General features: G+C 40.0%; 1 protein-coding gene across 3 annotated transcripts; it reads right to left on the reverse strand.

Annotated features, from left to right (window-relative positions):
* Window positions 1-550: 550 nt before the first annotated feature.
* Window positions 551-22,562, reverse strand: LOC102226803 (protein quaking-B-like). 3 transcript variants are annotated; one of them, XM_023340704.1, is made up of 9 exons: window positions 21,979-22,562; window positions 16,967-17,115; window positions 14,121-14,237; window positions 9,619-9,762; window positions 5,975-6,062; window positions 5,481-5,762; window positions 4,393-4,416; window positions 3,650-3,727; window positions 551-1,000 (listed from the first exon to the last, which is right to left on the reverse strand). In XM_023340704.1, the coding sequence occupies exons 1-9, from the start codon at window positions 22,118-22,120 to the stop codon at window positions 978-980; spliced, it is 1,047 nt and encodes a 348-aa protein (XP_023196472.1). In that variant the 5' UTR covers window positions 22,121-22,562; the 3' UTR covers window positions 551-977. The 3 variants fall into 3 exon arrangements, with proteins under 3 accessions (XP_023196472.1, XP_023196473.1, XP_023196474.1); XM_023340705.1 differs by lacking the exon at window positions 4,393-4,416; XM_023340706.1 differs by lacking the exons at window positions 551-1,000; window positions 4,393-4,416 and having other exon boundaries at window positions 2,549-4,392; window positions 21,979-22,561.
* Window positions 22,563-23,041: the final 479 nt, after the last annotated feature.

Below are 23,041 nucleotides of genomic sequence, written 5' to 3' on the forward strand. Positions count from 1 at the left end.
ATCTATAATTATTTATTTATTTTGCATTGTGACATTTTTGGCCCTCTGTACTGCATCAAGATGTTTCAATCCAAATAAAAGAACAGATTTACTGTATGTGTAACATTGTTCCTTCACTCTCAATAAATAAAGGCACTGTTGTTCGAGGTCGTACAATACTGTAGTGTGAAAAAAGGCGAAGGCATCATTGTGAAAGGGACTCGGACAGAACTTTCCTTTTCTGTTTAGTGGGTGTGGGTTTGTGTCTGTACCGCAGGATCTGGCATTTAGGAGATCATTTTTCCTTGCAGGGCACCTGTCACTTTATGGTGGAAAGGGTTCTGTGCTGGCATTTTCTTTTCCTGAATGATGGCTTTTTCGGAGTCAAGACAGATTTTTGTTTTGTTAACTTATGCATATTTTAACGCCGTTTGTAAATGTTACATTGCAGTTAAAACTGGCTGAAAAGAAGCACTCACTAAGGGGAGAAGTGCAATAAAATCTTACTTAACACATGTCCCAAAGTTTAGTGTTTAGGATTTTTTGTGCTGATAAGTAACACCAGTATCAGTATAGTTACCATGTTATTAATAGTCATTATTGCATGGCATGGCAGCACAGCGGGATAGGAATCAGTTTAGAAAGCCCTTCTCCAGTTTGGGGCCCACCCCCTTGTAAAGTCAAACAGCTGTCACAGATTGTAATTTTGATATTCAGAGAAGATTCTTAGACTGGCTTTGGGATTTTAGAAGGAAGGCACGTTTGGTAAAGTGATGGGAAGGGGCTGTGGGGTGGGGTCCTGAGGTTTATTCCCGGGATTGCTGTCATCTGGTTGGCTGGTTTAGATAGAGGCAGCAGCAGCAGCCGGCTTGTTCCCAATGTTCTGGTCTCTTGTTGGCTGAGCCGCGGGCCAATGAGCACGCCAGCGAGCAGAGATGGGTGGGTCATCAGTGGGCGGAAAGGTCAGAAGGTCAAGGGGCAGGGCGGAGGGGGTGGGGTCATGGGTTAGTTGCCGTGGCAGCTAGAGTTAGACGGACAGAGACGGACAGACGAGGAAAGGAAACAAAAAGGGCACATAAAAGGGGGGGACATAAAAAGAAAAAAAGATAGAAGAGAGATTAGTGTCAGCTAGTGGCGTCGGGATGACAACAAGGCAGATCTAGTGCGGTCCGCGCAGCGTGAGGGTCGTTACAAAACGCCTTCATGAGCACCGCAGAACCATTCACAAAGACTCGCATCAACCCTGGTGTGTTGACACAAGGAATGGCTGGTTAGAGATGCTCCCATGTGCTCATGGAGGCATCTGCAGGGTTTCCCCTCCTGCTGCCAGACTGCTGCTATAGTGACACTACTCATGCTAGCTGGGCTACGTCTAGCACAGACAGACAGTGAAACCATGGACAAGAGAGGGAGGCAGCATGGTTTCATGTGGGTGAGAGAGTGACCTTTATGTCCAAAGAAAAGTTCTCCAGGCCTTTCATTCACTGACAAGTAGAGCTATTGTTTAGAGCAGCAGGAGTAAGATCTGGATGATTAAGAGTTGTGATTAACTGATTATTGGTTTACAGGTCCATCTCAGTAAATTAGAATATCAATGAAATGGTAGTTTATTTCAGTAATTTAGTTCAAAATAGGTTTAATACACACAGCGAGAGATATTTCAAGCATTTGGTTAATTTTGATGATGATTATGGCTTACAGTTAATGAAAACCCAAAAGTTCATTTTCTCAGAATATTATATTGTCTAAAAAGTCATGGAGAAAGCTGCTGACTTGACAGTTGTCCAGCAGGCAGTCACTGAAATCACAAAAACTCTTTGAGTGTTGTTTCCAAGTGTACTTGTGGAAAGTTTAGTGGAAGGAAAAAGTATGGGGGGGAGAAAAATGCAGAAGCAATAGTGACAGTCTTTAGAAGATTGTGAACTGCAGTTAGAGTCTATGCTTCGAGACCCGGCATTGCATTCCTAATGTTAAAACCACACTTGCACCAAATAAAAAGCTTTAGATGAAAGTCAGTTTTGTATTTCATTTGGAAATTAATTTCCCGAAGTCTGGAGGAAGAGTAGAAAGGCAAAGAATCCAAGCTGCATGAAGTCCAGTGCGATGTTCCCACAGTCAGTGGGAAAATGTGATCAGTGGTTCATGCAAAAGGAGCCCCATATTGAGACACTGTATACTGGAGGCTTTTCAGCAGACTAACATTTATGTATTAAAACTCATCTTTTAATTGGTTTTATGCTATGTTTCCTTCTTTTCAGAGGGAGTGCATCTTTGGTTTTTATTCGCTGTAAGCCATAATCATTCCAACACCTGAAATATATCACTCTGTATGTAATGAATCTCTAAAAAATGTAGGCGTTTCAGTTTTTGAATTGAATTACTGAAATAAATCAAATTATCAGGGACACTCTACTGTACTGAGATGTACTGAGCTGTATTGACTATGAAGTATTAGAGCAGCACCTAGTGCAGTAAAGACAGTGATGAGAGGTTAACAGATGACTTTAGAAGGACTTGAGGAACAATTTAACAATAAACAGGCTAAACTACAAGAATTTCCAGGCTTTGGTTTGATTTGGAGATTTGTTTCAATACCCATCTTTATTGCCTTTTAGTGTTTTTTTGTCCATTGTATACAATAGGAGCACCACTGCTCGCACACACACACACACATATATATATGTATATATATATATATAAATATATATATATCGTAGCTAATAGCTAATCCATTTCTCCATTTCTATTGCATATAACAATCTGGAGGCCTGTGAAATCAAGAAGGTCACCTCATCTTAAATACACAGAAAAACACTGCCTTCATTGCCACCTTCGCGGTGACTAAAACAGTAGTAGCTACACACTTTGAATACAGTTTACATGGAGACACTTCATCTATAAAAAGCATATCATAAAACAAAACAAAAAAAAATTTACAAACTAAAAGAAACTACAGGTATATTTCCAGGCGATCTTGTTCCGTAAGCTTCATATAAGCACTTAAATCCTTAAAATCCCTATATACAAATTTATTTTGCAGCTAAATACATGGTAACAGCACCACTCTGGCTAGGAAATAAATGAAAGATGTAAACAGTCCCAATGATAAAGTCCAGTGGGCGACTGATAAGACCACAAGCAACAGTATTTAATACAAAAGAGCTCGTAACACAGACTTCAGTAGTTATCACACGCTGTGTTTTCTCATATTTTACTTTAACCGTCATGTAAGAATTGGGAATTACACAGGATTTAATTCATTATATATATATATATATATATAAAAACAACACAAATCTGTGGAAATCTAGTGGAATGAAGTTGAGTATAAATAAAAGTTTCCACAGTGTTTACTTGATCAGAAGTAGTACTTAGGAGGAGAAATGTAACGTTTTCAGAAAGACGACTCAAAGGAGTCACAGGGGCCGAGTCACATGAGCGGGCCCCGGCCCTGCGAGCTGTCCGGTTTGGGCAAACAGGCGACCAGCTGTCACCTCCACAATCCCATCACATATTTCACTTTCACACTTTACGCCTGCTGCGATTTCATCTTTTTCTTTTAAGGCATGCCATATTAAAGACTCATGTAAACTGGAATTGGTCCATTGGTCTGCATGCACACACACTAACACACACATATACACATAGAGTGGCTGGTGTGCTAACTAACCTCTGTCTGTGGTCACTACCCTTTGGTAAGGATGGATTCTCTTGTCGTGGCGTCGTACCTTAGTGGTCATGGCACCTGCTAACAGTCATTGATATTTCCCCCAAGAACAAAACACAGAAGGGTTACTCATCAGAAAGACAACAGACAGTCCCACCCAAGGCACAAACGTCAGTGACAGCAGGAATTTACAAGTTCTCGAGTCTGAGGGTGAAAAAGGGTGGAAAAAAAAAAATGCCTCTAAAAGAGAATCTTTTGTTGTTTTTGTGGTCTTCTGCTCCCTAAAGAAAATATTAATCCAAACTGCTAGTTTTCAACTAACCTTGGCTAGTAGATTCAAAATCAGCTTTAAGCAAAAGTCACATTTATAGCTCTGTGATCAAAACAAGCTTTTACCATATGTTAAATCGCAAACAGTAGCTCTAAAACATCTACAGGTTCACTAAAATGTGTTAAAAATTACAAGCAGAAGCTGAATTATTATAAAAAGGTAAGTAGTTGTCACACCACAATGCTAGATTGCTAATACAAACATAGGGAAATTAACAGGAATCTCTCATCCTAAAGTAGAAACAAACTGACTGTCTGCTCTGCGGGATAACTATATGTGTTTGTGTGGGGTGAATGGTGGTGAAGGGTGTGTGTGTGAGGGGGGAGCGGGTGAGGGTGGGGGTCTCTGCAAGCCAGTCCAGGTGTGTGCTAGGAAGGGATTGCTATCGCTTAGCCTTTGGTTGGGAATGCCATACCTGCAAAAACACAGGGAGAAGGGACTGTTAGCCCAGCAATGAGCCTCAGCAGGTTTCTATGTGTGATGTGGATGTATTACAAGAACTGGACATGGCAGCCAATTGGTGCCAGAGGCAAAAATGTTCAGTTCCTGGTTCTGATACGAAAATAAGACCAAGAAGAAAGAAATAGGAGAAGGATAAAGTCATTTGTTTGGTGCTGTTGAGTGGCCAACACAAAGATTTTGGCATCCATGGTAAAGATGTCAGAGTTTAAATAAATTTTTGATTTTTTTTAATATCCAATTGCTGATATGAGAACTTTGTTCCCCACACATTTAAAATAAATATATTTTATGTTGGCTTTAGGCCAACTGACCTGTGGTACACACCAACATATTGGGGAGGGTGTGTGTGGCACTGCTCTATGCTTCATACAACCAGAAATAATTTTGGTTTATCTCTGGTGTATTGGATAAAACATTGGATATACCTTCGTATAAATGGGCATCTATTGTATCATTAATTTGGGAAAAAATTATGAGCACAATAAAAGCTATGTTTTATCACAATAACGTTAAACTCTTATTACTACTTATCCTAAAAACCATAAGTATGGTTGGAACTGTTTCTGTTTTTAACTTTTTAACTGTTAGTTCAGTGACAGCACGAATATTATCAGTATGACTCCAGGCAGTTATTGTGTAGCTGTAGCTTTAGTGGTGCACCTGCACTTCTTATTAATGTAACTGGTGTGCTAAAGTAGCATGTGTGAATATATTCTTAAAAGCAGTATTTGTGTTTGTATGGGTATAAACTGTGCAGTTTATTCAGGTCATGGCTTACTGAATGTTTCTTAGTTATGTAATACATGAGAAGCAAAAGGAAAGAAAAACAACTGAAAGATTTTATTATATTTCTATTGAGTAGAGAATTTAGTAAGAAGCTCAAAGCGACACTGCTTCATCCTTTCTATATTCTGACTAACTCTACATAGTAGGAGCTCTGATTATCTATTAATGCAAACTTCCATTGGAGTCCAGTGTCCAGTTCTCGTAATACATCCATTGACTATGTATGAAAGTGATAGACTGTTGATTGATATGTACCTAATACTCCAGTTGAGTCAATCGGGTATTCCAATATGGAGGGCGTGAGTGTGTAGGGATACTCGTAAGGTGTGTAGATGATTCCAGATTCAGGTCCTTGCTGCACCAGTGCTGGATGCGGATTGGCTCCCGGCACAAGGGCGGAGCTTTGGATCTGACGGATCAGAGGCATGATGGTGGGCGTGGTTACCGGGGCAGGATTTCGCAGGGTGGGAGGCAGGACGGGTGTTGGGCCTGTGATGATTCGAGGTGCCTGAGGGGTCGCTAGCGGGAAGGCAGTGGCTGCGCGGCGAAGCAAGTGTACAACAATGCGAGTGTCCACACACCCACATGAGCGTACATACAATAGACAGGGAAGAAGAAGAGAGCACAAACAGTCTATTTAACAAGAGGAACAGAGGCATTGTTCATATTACAGTGAAGTCCTGTACTGAGACCCTTCCTTTGTCACCCACTCACCCTCCTCCACATGTTAACTATGAGGTCATGCTTACGTGTCTTGACATTGGCGTCTCTGTAGGTCCCATTGAGAATGGCCAGCTCCATCAGCTGCATTTTCTTCAGGTTGTCCTCCCCCTCAGCCTGTAGAAGGACAGGCAAACAGAAAAGCACAATCAGATCACAGCGATAACTGACGCTCAAAGGCAAATGAAGAAAATGGTGTTAGAAAATGTCTGGAAGTTATACAGGATGCTCGATTTGGACTGGTATTTTGAGTATATCAAAGTTTCAAAAGTTTTGAGTTCACAGTTCAAAGTGCAAAAAGTAGAGCATTAAAAATTAGCTTGTGTAACGATCCCAGCACTTCTTGTCAGGGAAGGGATATTACCTGCAATTAAGACATTTACTTAAAAGCAACTCTTATATTTATAAGTTGTGCAATATAGGCACATTTAATAAATTATAATTTCATTAAAAAGTCAATTGATGGACTGTACAGTGGTTATTGCTGTTGCTTTGCAACAATAAAGTCCTAAATTTCTACCGGGGTCCATGCATCCTCTCCCCTAATACTTCTAAACCCCTTCTAATGGAAACTAAATTATTCAAACATGTTGAATTAATATATTATACAGATCTATAGCACAAATATTGCCATATATTATTTGGTTACTTTGGTTAATTTGGACAATTATGGGTTACTTGGGATAAAAGTCCAAGATTTGTATATAAAAACGACAAAAAATAATTTTCAAGACACCATCATGGAGAAGACCATTGACTTCACAGGTATCCAGCAGACAGTCCTATGAACCCTCTATAAGGAAGACAGGACACAAATGTCATTGTTGAAGAAGCTGCTTGTTCATGAAGTTCTATATCCAAGCATGTTAAAAGAAAGTTGAGAGGAAGGAAAAAGTGAGCTTAAAATAAGGGGACAAAGGTTACAAGGATTATCACAGGTTTGAGAGTATTATGAAGCCAAGCTCATTTAAGATTTTGAGAAATATTCACAAGGCATGGACAGCAGTGTTTAGAGACACCACAGATAATATCCAGGACATGGACCACTGCTGGCGGATTCCTTACGTTAAGCCACCCTTCAAGCCAAAACAACGTTGAACGTATCATACATGGACTAGAGAAAACAGAAACTGAACTGCTGCCCAGTACCCAAAACTCTCCTTTAAGATAAAATTAAATGTATAATTTCATTTGAAAATCACGGTGCTGGAAGAAGAGTGAAGAGGACAATGAGGAAAAAGTGAGGTCCAGTAATAAGTTTCCAGTATTGCTCACAGTGTCTATCCCTGTTAGAACCACAGTACCCAGTTTCTGATGCCTACTTACAAGCAGGATAATCCCCCATGCTGCAAGGCTCAAATCATCTCAAGCTATTTTTTTGAACATCACAACGAGATTAGTCTAGCCCAAAGTCACTGGATTTACAATTTAACTTTAAAATTTAAACCAATTTAAAATATTGCTTGAGTATAATAACATCTACAATACTGCATTAAACCTGATAAAGACACAAATACAAAAATCAAATAAATCAGTCAAAACTTTCCACTGCTTCTTACAGTGGAGAAAAGAATTTGGCTGAATGAGCAAATGAAAACCCAAATCAATTGCACTTTGCCCTTTGTAGCCAGTATCTCCAACTAGATGGGTAAAGAACAAAAAATCCTCCCCCAAGGATGATTACCACAGGATACTATCATATTATCTGCAAAACTAAACTATATTGTCAACAAACCATTTTTATCTATATTAAAATCGCCAAGTCATCTTATAAAGTACACTGCAGTTTGTTCTTGTAGATTGCAGTTGAGTTAAGGTAGAAGCTAAAATGCTTGTTCACCACAGTACACAACTAACTATAGTGCTACTTGATTCAGTCAGATCCATCTACAGTAGAAACCCAGAAATCCTAATGCCCAAAAACACTCTCTTGATGATTCTGAAGATCCCACTGTGTTCCCAGATGAGACAACATAGCTTCCCATCATTAGGTTATAGATTTGCCTCCTTATGGGACATGCAACACCCAGTCACCCAGGAGCCATCCTGATCTTGATGCCTGAACCCCTCAGCTGATTCCTTTCAGTGTTTTTGGCTCTACTCTATGAAGAGGAAGCTCTATACAGGAAGTTAATTTTACAGGCTTGTGTTGGAACTTTGTCTTTTCAGTTATGACCTATATCTCATAAACATAGACAAAGCATGGGTACCCTTCAGAGAGTATCTATTTTTGGCTGCGCTCTTTCTTCAGCACAACAGACCAATGCAGTGCCAATATTACCACAGATGGAGCCCCAATACATCTATTCATTTCCCCCTCCATCCTGACATCCCATGTAAAAAAGACACAAGGACACTTGAATTATTTCACTTGAGGCAGAAATAGATCCTCAACTTGTAGGGAGCAGTCCACCCCTTTCTGGTTGAGAGTCACGGCCTCAGACTTAGAGGAACAGACTTCCATGTTAATAGACAGAACTCTCTGAAGAACATTTCTGACACCTAAGGCAGTTGACACCTAAGACACCTTATTAAGGCAGTTCAAAAGCAATGAAGGATTCTAGCAAAGTGTATCGAACAAAGTAGTTGTTTCTTGTAGGTTACTTTATAAGGCTTTGAGTAAAAACTCTGATTCTGTGAAAGTGAGCTTTTTGTTGAAGGTCATCACACCACGAAGTTCTCCTACCCGCACTAATGCCAGTCACAAAACAAATCTCAGATCATTTGAAGTGGACTTGCCCGGAGCTTGAATCCAACCATCTCACCACACAGGACATATTCAGTGTCAAACACGCTTGCTTCTTAGCTCTAGTTACAGCCCAGTGAAAAGCTTGGCTGATTTACATTCTGAGTGAAAGGTCAGCTGGGTTAAACTAACACATATCATTGACTTTGCTCGCTGCTCATACAGACGCACGCATGCACAAACACGGATTAACAGGTGCTCAGCTCCTGATGGCCTATAGACTGTGAGGGTTGCCTATCCTGCGAGGGAACTGGAAGTGACAGCTAATTGTTGCAACAGAAGCCCACCCCACTGCTCCTTTCAGCCTCTCTCTATTGTCGTGAATAATGAAGAGACGAAAAAGGAAGGAGTCTTGTGATTACGAAATATCTGCTTTTCTTCGTGTAAGTCAAACTGCGAATAATGAAGAGTGTGTGTTCGTATCCTCTGATGTGCTTCATTTTAGTCCTCACATCAGTGAATGTGCATGTGTGTCTGTAGGGAAGCAATAGGTGGGCTGGAGAATGTCAGAAATGTTGAGGAGTGCCATCAAAATGTTCTCTTGTGAGGACCTGAAAAGCCCAAGAAAGAAAACCCAGGGAGCAGAAGGAATACTGTAGCCGGTAGTTGGGAACGAAGTAAGTTGTGAACGAGTGAAAGGAGTGATGGAGTGGGGAGAAGGAGTGAACAGACTCTCCATTCATTCCCTCAGCCTTTCAAACAACCCGGGGCTGCCATGGCAACCCCTTTATGCGTGTTCCCTAATTACCCTAACCCCTTACACATACCCTCATACACACAAGGACACACACACACTCTTCTTAGACTGACAATCCCCTTCCCCCTTCCATGCATACCAACACAGTGAGCTCTCATCCAGTCACAAAGTGTTTTTCTGCAACGTTGCGAGTAAAACTTTGTGCTCCGTGATTTTGCTCCGGTACTCACAGCGGGCACGAGAAGTTTCTTGACCTCGTTGATGGCTCGCTGGAGCTTGATCTTGGCGCGGTTGTGCGTGTCCTCCACAGTGATCAGGACGTGAAGGTCCTCGCTAAGGTGCTCCCAGTTGGGCTTCCCTCGGTTCATCTCCTCCTGAAAAGCACACAAATGTTTTAAAAACCTTTGATTTGAATGCGCCACAGCCAATCTCAGAACAGGACTGGTCTTCTCCTCTTCTTCTCACTTGGCTTGGTTTTTGGATCGTGCACAAACAAACACACAAAACACTCAAGGTTGTCTAACGCGGCTTTGGGGGGGGACACTTGTCTCATGAAATGACCATGTTGTTCCTGAGTGGTTACACAAGATTGATGTTGCATTTTAGTGGACATTCAGTACTCTGATTCTTTGTGTATTACTTCCCGAAACCTCCCATCTATGTAGTCAGCTGTGTACTCCAGCAAGGTTCTAATAACCATTAGAAGTGTCTCAAGCTCTCAGCTTCCCCATGTAAATTAACAGTAGGCATGGGCTATTTTTCTGTGTGTTTAAGACAAGTATTAATTGTGTTTTGCCAAAAAGCTCAGTTAGGCTGTATTCACACCAACCCAGTTTACTCCACTTTAATCAAACTGCAGATCATTTGCAAAGAAAGTCTATTTCAGTTGGGTAGGTGTGACTGCACAATCAAACGCCAATGTGGACAAAAAAGCGAACTCTGGTCCACCTACAAAACCTAAATCTTGGTTCTGTTGAAGTGAACTCTGGTGTGGTTTGAATGACTACGCGAATTCAAGCGGACGAGAGACCGTTCCAAAAGCAGGGAGCAAACTAATGTGTAGTACATTTTGGGTAAATACAAGCAAAGCAAACGTGCAAGTCTCAGGAGAAATGGCCCATGGTCTTTTGTCAAAAGGTAAATCCTGCAAATACTAAAATCTCATGCCATTCCACTTTGGTTTACATTTCGTAAAGAAGGAAGATGCGCTCAGTGTCTTCTTCAGAGGTTTTTGTGCTGTTTCCTTCAGTGGTTCATGGTCCAGGCCTCCACAAGCAAGGGCGGGGGACATGTTTCTCAAGGGGTTTGGTTTGTTTGGCACAACGGACTATGAAAGTGAACTGTATAAGCTGAAAATGTAACAAATGTTGCAATTTTAGTCCCCAGTCAAACCAAGTCTACTTGAGTTTCACAAGGTCCTCGCATATCTGAGCAACTCTAGGAAAATTTAGCAATCCCAGAATGCTAGCTGATTGGAAGGATAGAGATACAGATATTTTTTATATTCTATTTTCATCCTCCCAACTTCTTATCCAGGTCTATTCAAATCAAATCCCATACCTGCCAGACTTTTAAAGAGAGCTAGAGTCCATTATCTGTGCTTATTTCCAGTGAAAAACAACTAATAATTTGGCACACATTCACACCAATGAACGATAACTTTTTCATGTGTCCAAGTGAGCAAGAAAAGATTAAACCACTTTAAAGTAAGCAAACACTTAGCATATCAGTTTAGATATGTTTCAGCTTTGTGGGACTTGTACCCAAAGTTTGGAAAGGATCCAGATGGTAACAGCAGAAATAGGTCAACTATCTCTGGTTGTTCGCAGATCCTGGTTAGTTGATGCTCTTTGGGAAATAAAGTATATTTACATTCACAGCAGGGAGTTGAGCATTGCATCACAAATGGTGACTGAAGACATATGTGGAGACACATTCCAGCACCAGGTGTGAACCTATGTACTCATAGCTGTGCACTTGTGATTGGGTGACGAGAGATGATCAAAACCATCACCCTTAACCTCTGAAAATCACTCCACCTTCTATGAGGTTTTTTTTTTTATCAACTGGAAGATAGTGAAGAATGTAAGTGGGTCATAGCAGTCAGTTGTAGTCAAAGCAACAGCTGAAAATTGTGAATCTTGTATCTTTGCGTGGCCTTCTTGCAAACGATTTCCTCTGAGACTGTTTTGTCAAATGAGATGTATCATTCTGAGGAACACTGAAAGTCAACATCTTTTTCTTCTCTTCCCCAGTTGCCTCCCACTGTGTCTCTGTTTTCCTTCCTCTCTCTCTCTGCATGTTTCTCTGTGTGTCTCCCTCTGAGGGGCGTGCAGGGTAGGGAATGTTCTGGAGAGAAGAAGAGAGAGAGTGAGCGAGAGAGACAGGAGAGGGGGTGGAGGTGGTGGAGGAATGCTGGACTTGCTCCACCTGCCGTTTGGAAGAGCTGGAGCCGACTCCGTCCAACAGCAGACACCAGGGGAGAGAAAGGGAGGACAGATGGACTGAACACCAGGACAGGAAAGCAAAACTCAGCCCAGAAGGATAAACAAAGGGTCTCGCAAAAGTATTCACACCCTCTGAAGTCTTTTACATTTTGGTATGCTACAACCCCAAACACTGATGCATTTTATTGTGATCTTAAGTGTTAGGCAACTCACTGTATTGCATAATTTCAAGGTGAGAATAAATGTTTTCCAAATAGAAATCTGAAAATGATGATGTGCTGGGATGATGCATTCATCCCATCTGAGGCAATACTTGCAGAGACACTTATGTTGCATTTACAACTTCTGGGGTTTGTCTCTTCCAGCTTTACACATGTAGAAGCTGAGATTTCCCCCATCCTTTTTTGCGATCAGGTTGAATGGAGAGCATCTATAAAAATACATTTTCAAGTTCTGTCACAGATTCCCAATTGGTTCTAGATGTAAACTTAGACTCGGTCGTCCTACCACGTGGAAATAACTTGATTTGACCCCTCAAAGGCTTAAAACTTGACCAAAACTTGACACTTAGAGGCTAAAGACTTGACTTCAGCTGATCATGACAGACTAGGCACTTTACCTGACCCTCAAAGAATTGAGAGCTGCCTTGGACTTGAACTGAAAAACTTGAGACTTAACTTGGACTTGCCACTCAAAAACTTTAAACTTGACCTGGTCTTGATGTGAAAGACCTGAATTTTGGTGGAGTTGTCCCTTGATAACTTGTGAAGTTACTTCAACATACGGCAAAACACTTGAGATCTGATTACGGTAACTTGAAACTTGACATGGTCTTTTCTATTAAAGACTAAAGGCTTGAAGTAAAGTTGCCCTTTTGAGAATTGAAAGACGACTTTAACTTGTCAAAAGAAGATGTGAAACTTCACTTGGTCATGCCCCTTGTAGAGAAAAAACACAATCTTGCCCCTCACAATTTGAATCTTGACATTGATTTGCTTCTCACAAGGATTGAGAGCTGGCTTTGAGTTGCCCCTTAAACTTGAGACTTCACTTGGACTTTTAACATATGGACTTGAGACTTGACCTGAGTTTAAAAACATGAGATATAAACAGTTGGTCAACAACGACTTGGCACCAGGTTTTGGCTTTCTCTTTATCGGCTTGACTTGGGGTGAAAGGTAAGTGACTTAACTTGGACGTCTCCCTTAAAGACTTAAATCTGACTTGCACTTTACCTTCGAACACTTGACTTATAAAAATGAACTCGCGAATATTGCTATTCAACACTGATAGCTGTACAGAGAAGGCTGGTAGCATGGTCAATCCCTAGCTTCATTGGTCCACTCTCGATTAGAAACAAAGTGTAAAAAACTTTTACACCGTGGTTCTATTAAAAATTTCTTCTCTTTCAACATTTGAGTAGAATATTTGCCAAAAGAATCCCTAAACATTATTGAGGCAAAGAAATCTGACCTGTACAGTGGATCCCCAAGTATTCATGGTTCAGTTTTTGAGCATTTATCTGTGGAACATGACTACAAATTCCTTGTGGAAAATTTGCCTATTAGTGAAAGCTTTGTCATAGAGCAAAATATTCAAAAGAAAATGCATCTATAGAAGTAAAAATACCAAGGCACATTGCTATTTCACACAAGCAGTCAATCCAGGAAATTTATTTCTCTTGATTAGCTGCCCAACCAAGAGCAGAATATGGAAGACTGTAGATATTAGTCTGTAGCATAAAGTTGTTATGCAAACAATTTTTTCACCTGCTGATGATTCATTGGTTCAGCATTGAATATGAAGATTATTTTCTTAAAACTCAAGTAAGCAACATGAAGAATATAGTACCAATTGCCTAAATGTGACATACATAAAGAAAATATAGGTACAGGTTTGCTTACATTACCGTTTTAGATCCAACTAATAATTTTAACTAAAAATTATCTCCATTTATGCATAAATGCACATGTCTATAACCTTTAAATGTGACATACACAGAGAAAATATAGGTACAGGTTTGCTAACATAACCGTTTTAGATTCATATAATAATTTTCAAAATTACCTTCATTTATGCATAAATGCACATGTCTATAACCTTTATCTTATTTTAGTAAAAATATATCATTTAATAGCCAATCAAATGTGATACCTTTAATGCAAGTAAAAAACTATATTCCTGTATTTACGCTACTCGTTGGTCAGAGCTGACTGGTGTGTTGGACAGTATGTACATTGGAAGGTGAAAGTGTTCGCGCCTTCTGTGTTTTTTAAAATGTTTACCTTCTTCTTGTCTCTCATGGAGCCCTTTCCTCGCACCATAATCTTGCAGCCGGTCTCTGCCTCTAGCTGCTTGGCTGTCAGGCCACGTGGACCCAGGATCCTTCCTACAAAATTGAACTACACAAAAAGAGTAAAATATTACGAAATGAACAAGACTGCATAAGAAAAGTAGAGCTACGTTAATACCCCTCAGAGCAAAATTGTTTGTTTTTTAATGCATGAATTAGTACAATGATATATTTTAAGTTTGTGGAGCTGTAAAGTGTTTGTGTTAGTAAGAGAGACAAAAATAGCTCATTATATGTGTGCTGGCTGGTGTTGGTGGCATGACAGGACACCATCGTTCTCTTAACCTTATCTGTCACTATGGCTGAGTGATTAACTTGACAGGTGCCTCTCCGTGTGTGTGTTATTTCTTTGCCTATGTCTCTGTCGGCTTCTGTCATAACAATTGGTCAGCCTTGTCCTGCTTTAATTTTTCTGTCATATTCTCTCAAAGTGTTCTGAGGTTTACATAGGTACTCATTGAAACCCATTCTGACCTCCTCTGCTCACTAAATTTAACCTTGATGTCAACGGTTTTCCAAAGCACTCCTGCGTGCGTCCTGTTAGCCTGCCGTCATGTGAATCAGGACAGCCCGGCATTGTAATGGGTGATTGGCGAGCTGATGCGTGGAGAAAATCATGTGAGCCACGCAATGTGGATCAACCAGCTCATACTGAAATCCCTACAGTGGGGATTGCCCCTTTTTGCCTGTAAAGGGGCAAAAAAGTATTTGCCCCTTTACAGACTTTTTCTGAGTTCGCTTTTAAGACATTATAATTAGATGTCAAAATTAGATCACCAAAATAATTGCAATATCAGAGAAATATAGCAAGATCTATTGGAAAAAGAAAACATTTTCCGATGATTATTTAATTTTTGAAGGAAGAAAAAGCTATCCTTACTAATCTGGTAAAAAAGTAATTGCACCTAAACCCAATGTTAGCAGCAACAGCTGCCATTAATTGTTTGTAATAACTTACAATGAGTCTTTTACATGGCTGCACAGTGGCGCAGTTGGTAGCACTGTTGCCTTGCAGCAAGAAGGTCCTGGGTTTGATTCCCGGCCTGGGTCTTTCTACATGGAGTTTGCATGTTCTCCCTGTGCATGCGTGGGTTCTCTCCGGGTACTCCAGCTTCCTCCCACAGTCCAAAAACATGACTGTTAGGTTAATTGGTCTCTCTAAATTCTCCCTAGGTGTGAGTGTATGTCTCTGTGTGACCGACTGGCGACCTGTCCAGGGTGTACCCCGCCTCTCGCCCGCAACGTAGCTGGAGATAGGCATCGGCAACCCTCCCGACCCCATTAGGGACAAAGGGTGAACAGAAAATGGATGGATGGAGTCTTTTACATCACTGTAGAAGAATTTTGTTTCATTCTTCTTAGCATTATTGTTTTAATTCAGCCCCAATATAATGTTTTTGATCAACAGTCATATTCAATCAGTTATTAAAATATACGTCCAAATGAGTCTCGTTTGTTAGATTAAACAAACGATTTAAAAATATCAACCTTCAAGCAGGTGTTATACATACTTTTCATTAAGCCCACATTTCTTTTTTTGAAGATATATTTTTTTATTGGTCTGAAATAATCTTCTAATTTTAGATTTCATGTTTTCATTAGCATTAAGAGGAAAGTCAGAATGATGAACAGAAATAAAAGTTTTCAAACATCCACATGTGTGCAATTAATCAATACAATCTGTTTCACTTAGTAATAAAGTTCCTAAAACAAATGAGCTTTTCAATAATATTCAAAATTATTGAATGGGTCTGTAAATTAAATCCAGGCTTTGACTGGGCCACTCTGAAACTAAATTTTCTTCAGTTAGAGCATTACTAATTACTACTAGTTTAATTAATAAACACTTTAAAACAACAGTAGCTGTGAGAAAGTGCTGTACAGATAAAAATCAATCAACATTCAAAATATAAAAATATAAGTACAGCTGATGGCTTCATCAAATACAGCAAGTGATCCATGTCCAAAATATACAAATGTTCCTACAGTCATACAATCATCATCATCTTTGACTGCTGGGTTGATGTTTTCTTTTAGTTGAAAAGCTGAGTGAGATGTTTTTGCCTACTTCATGATGTCAAACAGGTTCTATCTACGCAATTTCTCAACTCTACAGGTCTAGCAGTAATCAGGCCTGCATTTGGTTGGTGAAACTGAACCAAATGTGGTTAATCTTGCATATTCATGATTTAATAAGGTGGCAACTACTTTTTCACATAGGGCTAGGTCCAGTCGAATTGGTTTTGCCCTTAATAAATAAACAAATTGTTCAAAACTTGCTTTTTATATTTACCTAAGGTTGAATTTTACATTAAAATGAGTTTGATGATCTCAAATATTTAAGTGTGATAAATAACCAAAATCAGAATGAAACTGTAAAGGGGCAAATACTCTTTTAAAGCACTTGTACGCTGTTGCGGTGCGGTTTAAAGTAACACAATTTAGATGACGTTTTTTTTCAATAAAACATCTAGTGTTAACCTTAATCTCACAAATTATTTTATTTTATTAAATCTAATCCCAGTAGAGTCACTGGTCCTGATGCATTATTGACCCATATAGCTCTAGATTACATCAGTGGGTGTGAGCACAGATGATCTCAGAATGAAATCAGCTTTTAGATAAAGTTTAAAGTAAAACGTCCCCATGATTAACAGCCTCGCTGACTGTCTGGCACTCGTTCTGTAGCTTGGAAAGGATAAAGAGACAACAGACCAAGGTAAACAGAAGCTCTTCTAAAAAAAAGGGGTCAAAGGTCTCATATTTTTGTCCACTCACATCGGGGTACTCTTTGACAGGCACGTAGAGTTTCTCCTGCAGCTGAGCAACAGGTCCGATGGCCTCGGGGAGCTCCTCCATGTCCCGCCCGTTGAACATGCCACCATTTAGCGTGTCGTTGTACATGTCTTTGCGCACCCTGCCGATCTCTTTGAGACAGAGATCAGAAAAAAAGAGAGGTTATGTTGAGTGAACTGAAGAGGTTTCACATTTCTTTCGTCAGACTGTCCGCTGCTGAGGACGATGACTCACTGTCACCAGTATTAAAGGAAGCTCTGAGTGTGACAGCTGAAAGACGTACAGGAAAACAATCATAAGTATTCTGCACCACCATGTAGAATCTAACTGCTTTATGCTTCACAATTAACCCTGCAGCATTACATCTAATTTCCCTCCTATTCCGTTTTTTTCTCTCTTTAACTCTAACACACAGAATATTAACCCCATTACTCTTTAAACAATGTGAGAAAAAAACATTCATTTTCTTTATTATTTATTCATTGTTTATTCATAGGACTTCATGTTGACATTTAGGTGTTAGGTATATGATATATTTTGAGGTATTTATATTTCAATACCACAAGAAAAAGTATTCAAAGATGTCACTGCAAACAGCCAGAGCCACACAAAACCACACAAAACAAACACAGTTCTAAAAATACAACATACCCACTATCAGAAAGCTTACTGCTCTACCAAAGTTCCTCAGTTAGTGCTGCTGAACAGTACAAAGTAACAGCATTTAATCTTACTTTGAAATGTAAACACAACATTTACTGATAGAGTTGAACCAATCAGGTTTTTGTCAAGCCAATACCAATATTGTTTTTCCATTGCAGACTGACCTGCTGCTCCCGATTTTGACTGATTCTGTAGTCAGTCAAAATGTAAAGCATTTTAAAAAGAGAGCTGCAAGGTCTCTGATTGTGGTAGATGTTTGAAATCATACAGAAAATTAAGGAGTTACTGGATTGGCCACAAACTGACTTTGACTGAACTAAAAAAAATGCATCCAAGTACAAAAGTTACCACAAATTAAGGTTTTAAAACGACTTCAAACCAATTTTTCCTTTAGTTCAAATACCCTTTAATGAAATGCTACAATGAGTTAGAAGGGTTATTTCAGGCTGTTTGGAGAGAGCATTGCAAAAACTCTCCTCCATCAATATTCTAAATTTTATACACAGTGTATCTATCAAAATAAAAAATTATGATAGGTAACATTTCTCATAACTATACAGTGTGCAGTGACCCCAGGCCTGTTTGTGGTTCAGTATTTGCAGATTTTTCTGTGGAACATAATGGCAAATTACTTGTGGCAAATTCTCCCAATTGCCTTTTTTTTTTTAATATTTGAAAGAAAATATTTGAGAAGTTGAAATACCAAGGTGTGATACACCAGGAGCGCCATTCATTTCCCTTGGTGCTGATTGTCTGTATCCCCAAATAAGTAAGACTTTAGCTATTGGCTTCCACCTGTATTGCCAAAATGGTTTCCACTGTGCACATTATACTAGGGTATAACTGGAGTTTGAATAACAAAAATAGGCAGTTATATGCATTTTCAGATGGGGGTTTAAGTATTTGGCTATGGTCCAAATAATAAATAACAAAAAAATAAATCAATGCCTATCTATCACCAAACTGATGCCAATCCCTGATTGACTGATCAGTGCATTGTGCATTTCAATGTCTTGATAATCTCACAGAGCCGAGAATGTATTAACAGTTCAAAAAGTAACAACTGAAACAATTGTAACTGTTTTTGTGGTTTGCAAATGTCATAAAACACTGATAATTGTAACTGTTTTCACAAAATATGCCTCCTGTTAATGCTAAATGAAATGGTTATCGGCCTTCCTTACAGCATGTCTCTTTTTATGTCAGGGTATCTGCTCACAAACAGGAGTATGACTACCTTGAAGAATACTAACAAGGTTTCACAGTATTGCACTATAAGGTGGATTTTATTCCTGCATGCAGCTAAAATAACATACAATAGACTCGTAATATTTTTGCCTTTATGGAAAAAATTTTACTAGATTAGACTTAGGAATATTACATGCTTATATCAACTGGTTAAGTAGCCAGACTAGCCACTATGCCTGAGAGAAAAGTGTAGTAGACTTCTTTTACTCAGCTGGTAAGCAGTTCAGCAACATGTGGGGGAGGAGTAGTATCACTCTAACCTGAGTGTAACTCTGGTCACTTTTTCTTATATGTTGTTAAGCAAATTTTAATTCATATGAAGGTTATGACTGAAATTTGTTCCTTCCTACTTTAAGGCTAATATTTAGTTTTTTATTTCAATGAAATTTAATTTTAATTTGCTCTAGATTTCAAAGTAAAACCTATTTTAACGTAGAACCATGCTTCCTCAGCGATCAAGTCGGTGGCTCGACTTTGCTGCAGTTGCACGAGCCTAAACGAGACTTATTTTTGTCCGTCTGTGCGTTTTGTTTATGGTCGTCTCAATGACCGATGCTTGCCCCTGATACCTTTGTAATGACACTCCAGCGCAATAATAACTGACTACAGCACCACACAAACACACACAGCAGAATAGCTGCCTTGGGTCGCAAATATCATCTGACCTAAGCAGGCTGACACCAGGCACATCTCCCGCCTCTCTGAGTGATAAGTCGGACCATAATAACTATGGTATGACACTATAATTAAAGCCACAGCCACAGTCACAACGATGATCCTCTAATAACCTATTCAGACCTGTCCCTAGTGAAAAAAAGCAAACAAGAAAAAACAGCTATTAAAACACAACCTCAGACCTAAAAATCTGCACAGGAAAGCAAGGCCTGCTGTCACCCTTGAGTTAAAAGTAGCTACAGGAAAACAAGAAGTGAAAGAAGAACAAGAGAATCGGTCAAAAGAACAACCAATAAAGGAGTAGCAGGGGGGCAACAGCAACAAACTTTATCTCTACACTTAACCTGTCTGTGGATTAAATATTGAAGCGAAAAATGCTTTATTATTCACAATACCCTACATAAACTGTAGACTTTAGTAGAAAGATCTCATCCCTGAAGACAAAGCCATTTATACTGACCACGGGTGTTGCATTATCACGTGTGAGGGGTGAACATGCTCAGCTGTCAGTCCTCAAAGGCACGAAGCTGACCTATTTGTTGGGTTGTAGAGGTCGTCTGGCTATGGGAGTGACTCTGCTGTGTCATGAGACTTGTCACGGCGCACCAAGTCGGAGCCACTACGATCCAGATGCGCACCAACAGGCCTGTAAGTGGCCTGTAGCAACCATTCAAAAAGGGGCGTATACACTAAAACAGAAGGAAAGCTTGGGATTTGTGCTTACAAAGATATATGTATCTGTGTGTGATAGTGTGTGCACCCACATCTGGTGAGATGCGGTGGATATCAACAAGTGGACTGTATCGGCAAGCTGTGCATGCAACATGACTCGAGGCCTTGTAAGAAGCTACAAATCAAATATTTTACACATTCACATGCTCTCGTTCCTGCACAGGGATGGGCTGCAGCATTCACATAAGCCTGCTCATTAGGTCACTGGGAAAGACTAACAACTGTCTGTTTGTTCCCATCACTGTGTGTGTGTGTACGTGTGTGTTGAAGAGAGAGAGACAGAGAGAAAGCAAAAGAGAGAAAGAGAGAGATTTGCTGTTCTTTTCAGTGTATCAGAAATCTCGCTTAAGAAACAGTTTTGCAAAACTATATGTATGCTTTGAATGAAAACAGTCAGGAGACAACTGATAGCTTATCACTGGGATCAGTTTTTGGGTGCAACTCTGCTGCTTCCAAGGATTCAGGGAGGAATCCTGATAAAGACCATTCAGTAATGGTCACTTTTAGAATAGTTACTTTAAGAATAAAATATTACTGAACAGAAGTACTTTATTGATCCCACTATTTCCCACAATTACAACCTTCACATTTTGTTAACTCCTGTTAACAAAATGTGAAGGTTGTAATTTGTAAATAGATAAAGATATTGATGGATGTAGACTGTAAAAAAAAAAGTGATTTGTGTTTAAAATAGAAATTAACCAATCAGTTATTTCTTGGCTGATACCAATTATATATATTGTTTGAGGTCTGATTTGCTGATTGACACTTCAAATATTGCCCTGCTACTGTTTCTACAGTCTGAAAGTCAGAGAAAGCGTCAGAGTGATCGAGACGTTCTCAGAGAGTATAGTAATGCAGCGTTTCCCCTCCCCCACATGTTTCTGGGCACTACTGGTCAGCTAGCGGAAAGGCTTGAAAACTTTTTTCCTTGATTACACAAAACACAAATGTAGTTGTCTAGTTGGGTGTTTAGTTTTATTTTATAAGTCATGTTAAATCTATGCATTGAAATCAAAACAAATGTTATGGGGTAACATTATGGAAACTTTAATAACTATTATGTTATAATATTTTGGCAGCAGTGGGGAAAATTGTTGCCAAAGCTCAGCTAGGTCCTCCATATATTTTATGATACAGATAAACTAATCAGGTTTCTACTTGTCTATACCATTTTGTGTGTGGAGGGGGTTGGGTGAGGGCGTGTGTGTGTGCGTGTGTGTGTGTCTACATAAGTTTGATTTTTGTGTGCTTTTCTTGTTAGACAGAACAGCTACACATAAAAGTGTCAAAACTGAGCTATGGATCCTTTGATTGACTTAGTAAGTTTGGAACCAACAGAAAACGAATAACAAGATCCCTATTAATACATCAAGACACACGCCCCTAAATATTATTTTTAAATCAAAAATTAAGTTAAAGCACATGCTATTATTTGATGTAATATTAGAGAAATGGTTGCAGTTCTTAGTATTGCTACGTTTAATTAATAGAAACTCAAACGTGGGATTTTGGGCTTTGATCTGCCAATAACAGAGCAGAAGAGGTCAGGTGAAAATTGTCCGATTCCGATCTGCGATTGATTGATTTGTTGGTGCAGCTGTAGTTTTAATGAGAGTGATGGGTTCGCTCCCCTTGAGGTCTGATCTGTGGTAACGCTGCTCAGGCACACTTACCTTCATCCAGCAGCCGCTCCAGATGCGTGAAGATGCCGCTGAAGTTGGGCAGGGAGCTCATCACCTTCCGGTCGTTCATCAGCTGCATCAGATAGTCCGGGTTGGACTTGGGTCTTTCCTTCACCTCTGTCTCCCCGACCATGGTTTTTGATTCGGGTGACCTAGCTAGCAGGGAAATCCTATCAATTTTTCTTTTAAATAAAAAGCGACGATCCCAGGGGAGGGAAGGGGGGTTCCACCAGCCACGACCCGCACTCTACCGGATCAGACTCAACTCTCAGCTCCGGGTACAGCGAACTGTCCTTCGGTTCGTGAGTCCTGTCCTCTTCAACGGTTCTCCCCCCCAACCCCTCGGCTCGGCTCTCTCCAGAGTTTTGAAAAAGTTAAGGGGGGAGTTTGGCACTTGTTTGACACTTCGGCCGCCTCCGCCTTGCACTCCTTCTGCTGCAGAGCTACCATCAACTGGTGTCCTCCACCTCGGCGCAGTCGCTCGTGTCCGCCCGGTGTGTCGGTATTCGGCAGAGGGGAGCTGACCGACTCCCTGTCATATGATTACAGTACAGCACGAGAGGACTGCCGCGAGCGCGCAGCGCGTCGCCGATATCAGAGGGAGAGGGAAGGAGGAGGGGGGCTCGCGTGCGTCCCCTCGAGCTTGCCCCCGCCCACGCGCGCGCACGCACGCGAACACCCCACACTGTCTGTAAAAAAGCCCATAACAATATAACCCGCCAGTGAAGGTATGTCCACCTGTTCTGCAGCAGGCGCTGCCTGTCACTAATTTTTTTTTTTTTTTTTAGTAAAACTTAGGGACATTCAGCTACCAGAAACTGCGACATTAGGGGTTGGTTTAGCTCCTGCTACTTTAGATCTTTATTCATTTTATTACATCATTTTATTACAATGATTACATCATTAGTGCGATTTGGTACTGCAGTGTGAATATCCATGGAACTATGTTATATTTTCAATGTTACTACCACAAACTTAATTTTTTAACAATTATCTACAAATGAAATCTGAAAAGTGTGGTGTATATTGTCTTCAGTGAAAAACAGTTTTGGAG

This window comes from Xiphophorus maculatus, chromosome 10 (assembly GCF_002775205.1).
Source record: "Xiphophorus maculatus strain JP 163 A chromosome 10, X_maculatus-5.0-male, whole genome shotgun sequence".
Classification (NCBI taxonomy): domain Eukaryota; kingdom Metazoa; phylum Chordata; class Actinopteri; order Cyprinodontiformes; family Poeciliidae; genus Xiphophorus; species Xiphophorus maculatus.

What these genes read in the sequence shown, in the direction of transcription:
- LOC102226803 (XM_023340704.1), bottom strand. Translation starts at nt 22,120, where the DNA reads ATGGTCGGGGAGACAGAGGTGAAGGAAAGACCCAAGTCCAACCCGGAC. An exon ending in TGACTCAACTGGAGTATTAG is followed by an intron (nt 4,417 to 5,480) that starts GTACATATCAAT and finishes CTGGGCTAACAG; the next exon opens with TCCCTTCTCCCTGTGTTTTT. An exon ending in GGTAGTGACCACAGACAGAG is followed by an intron (nt 1,001 to 3,649) that starts GTTAGTTAGCAC and finishes GTCTAACTCTAG; the next exon opens with CTGCCACGGCAACTAACCCA.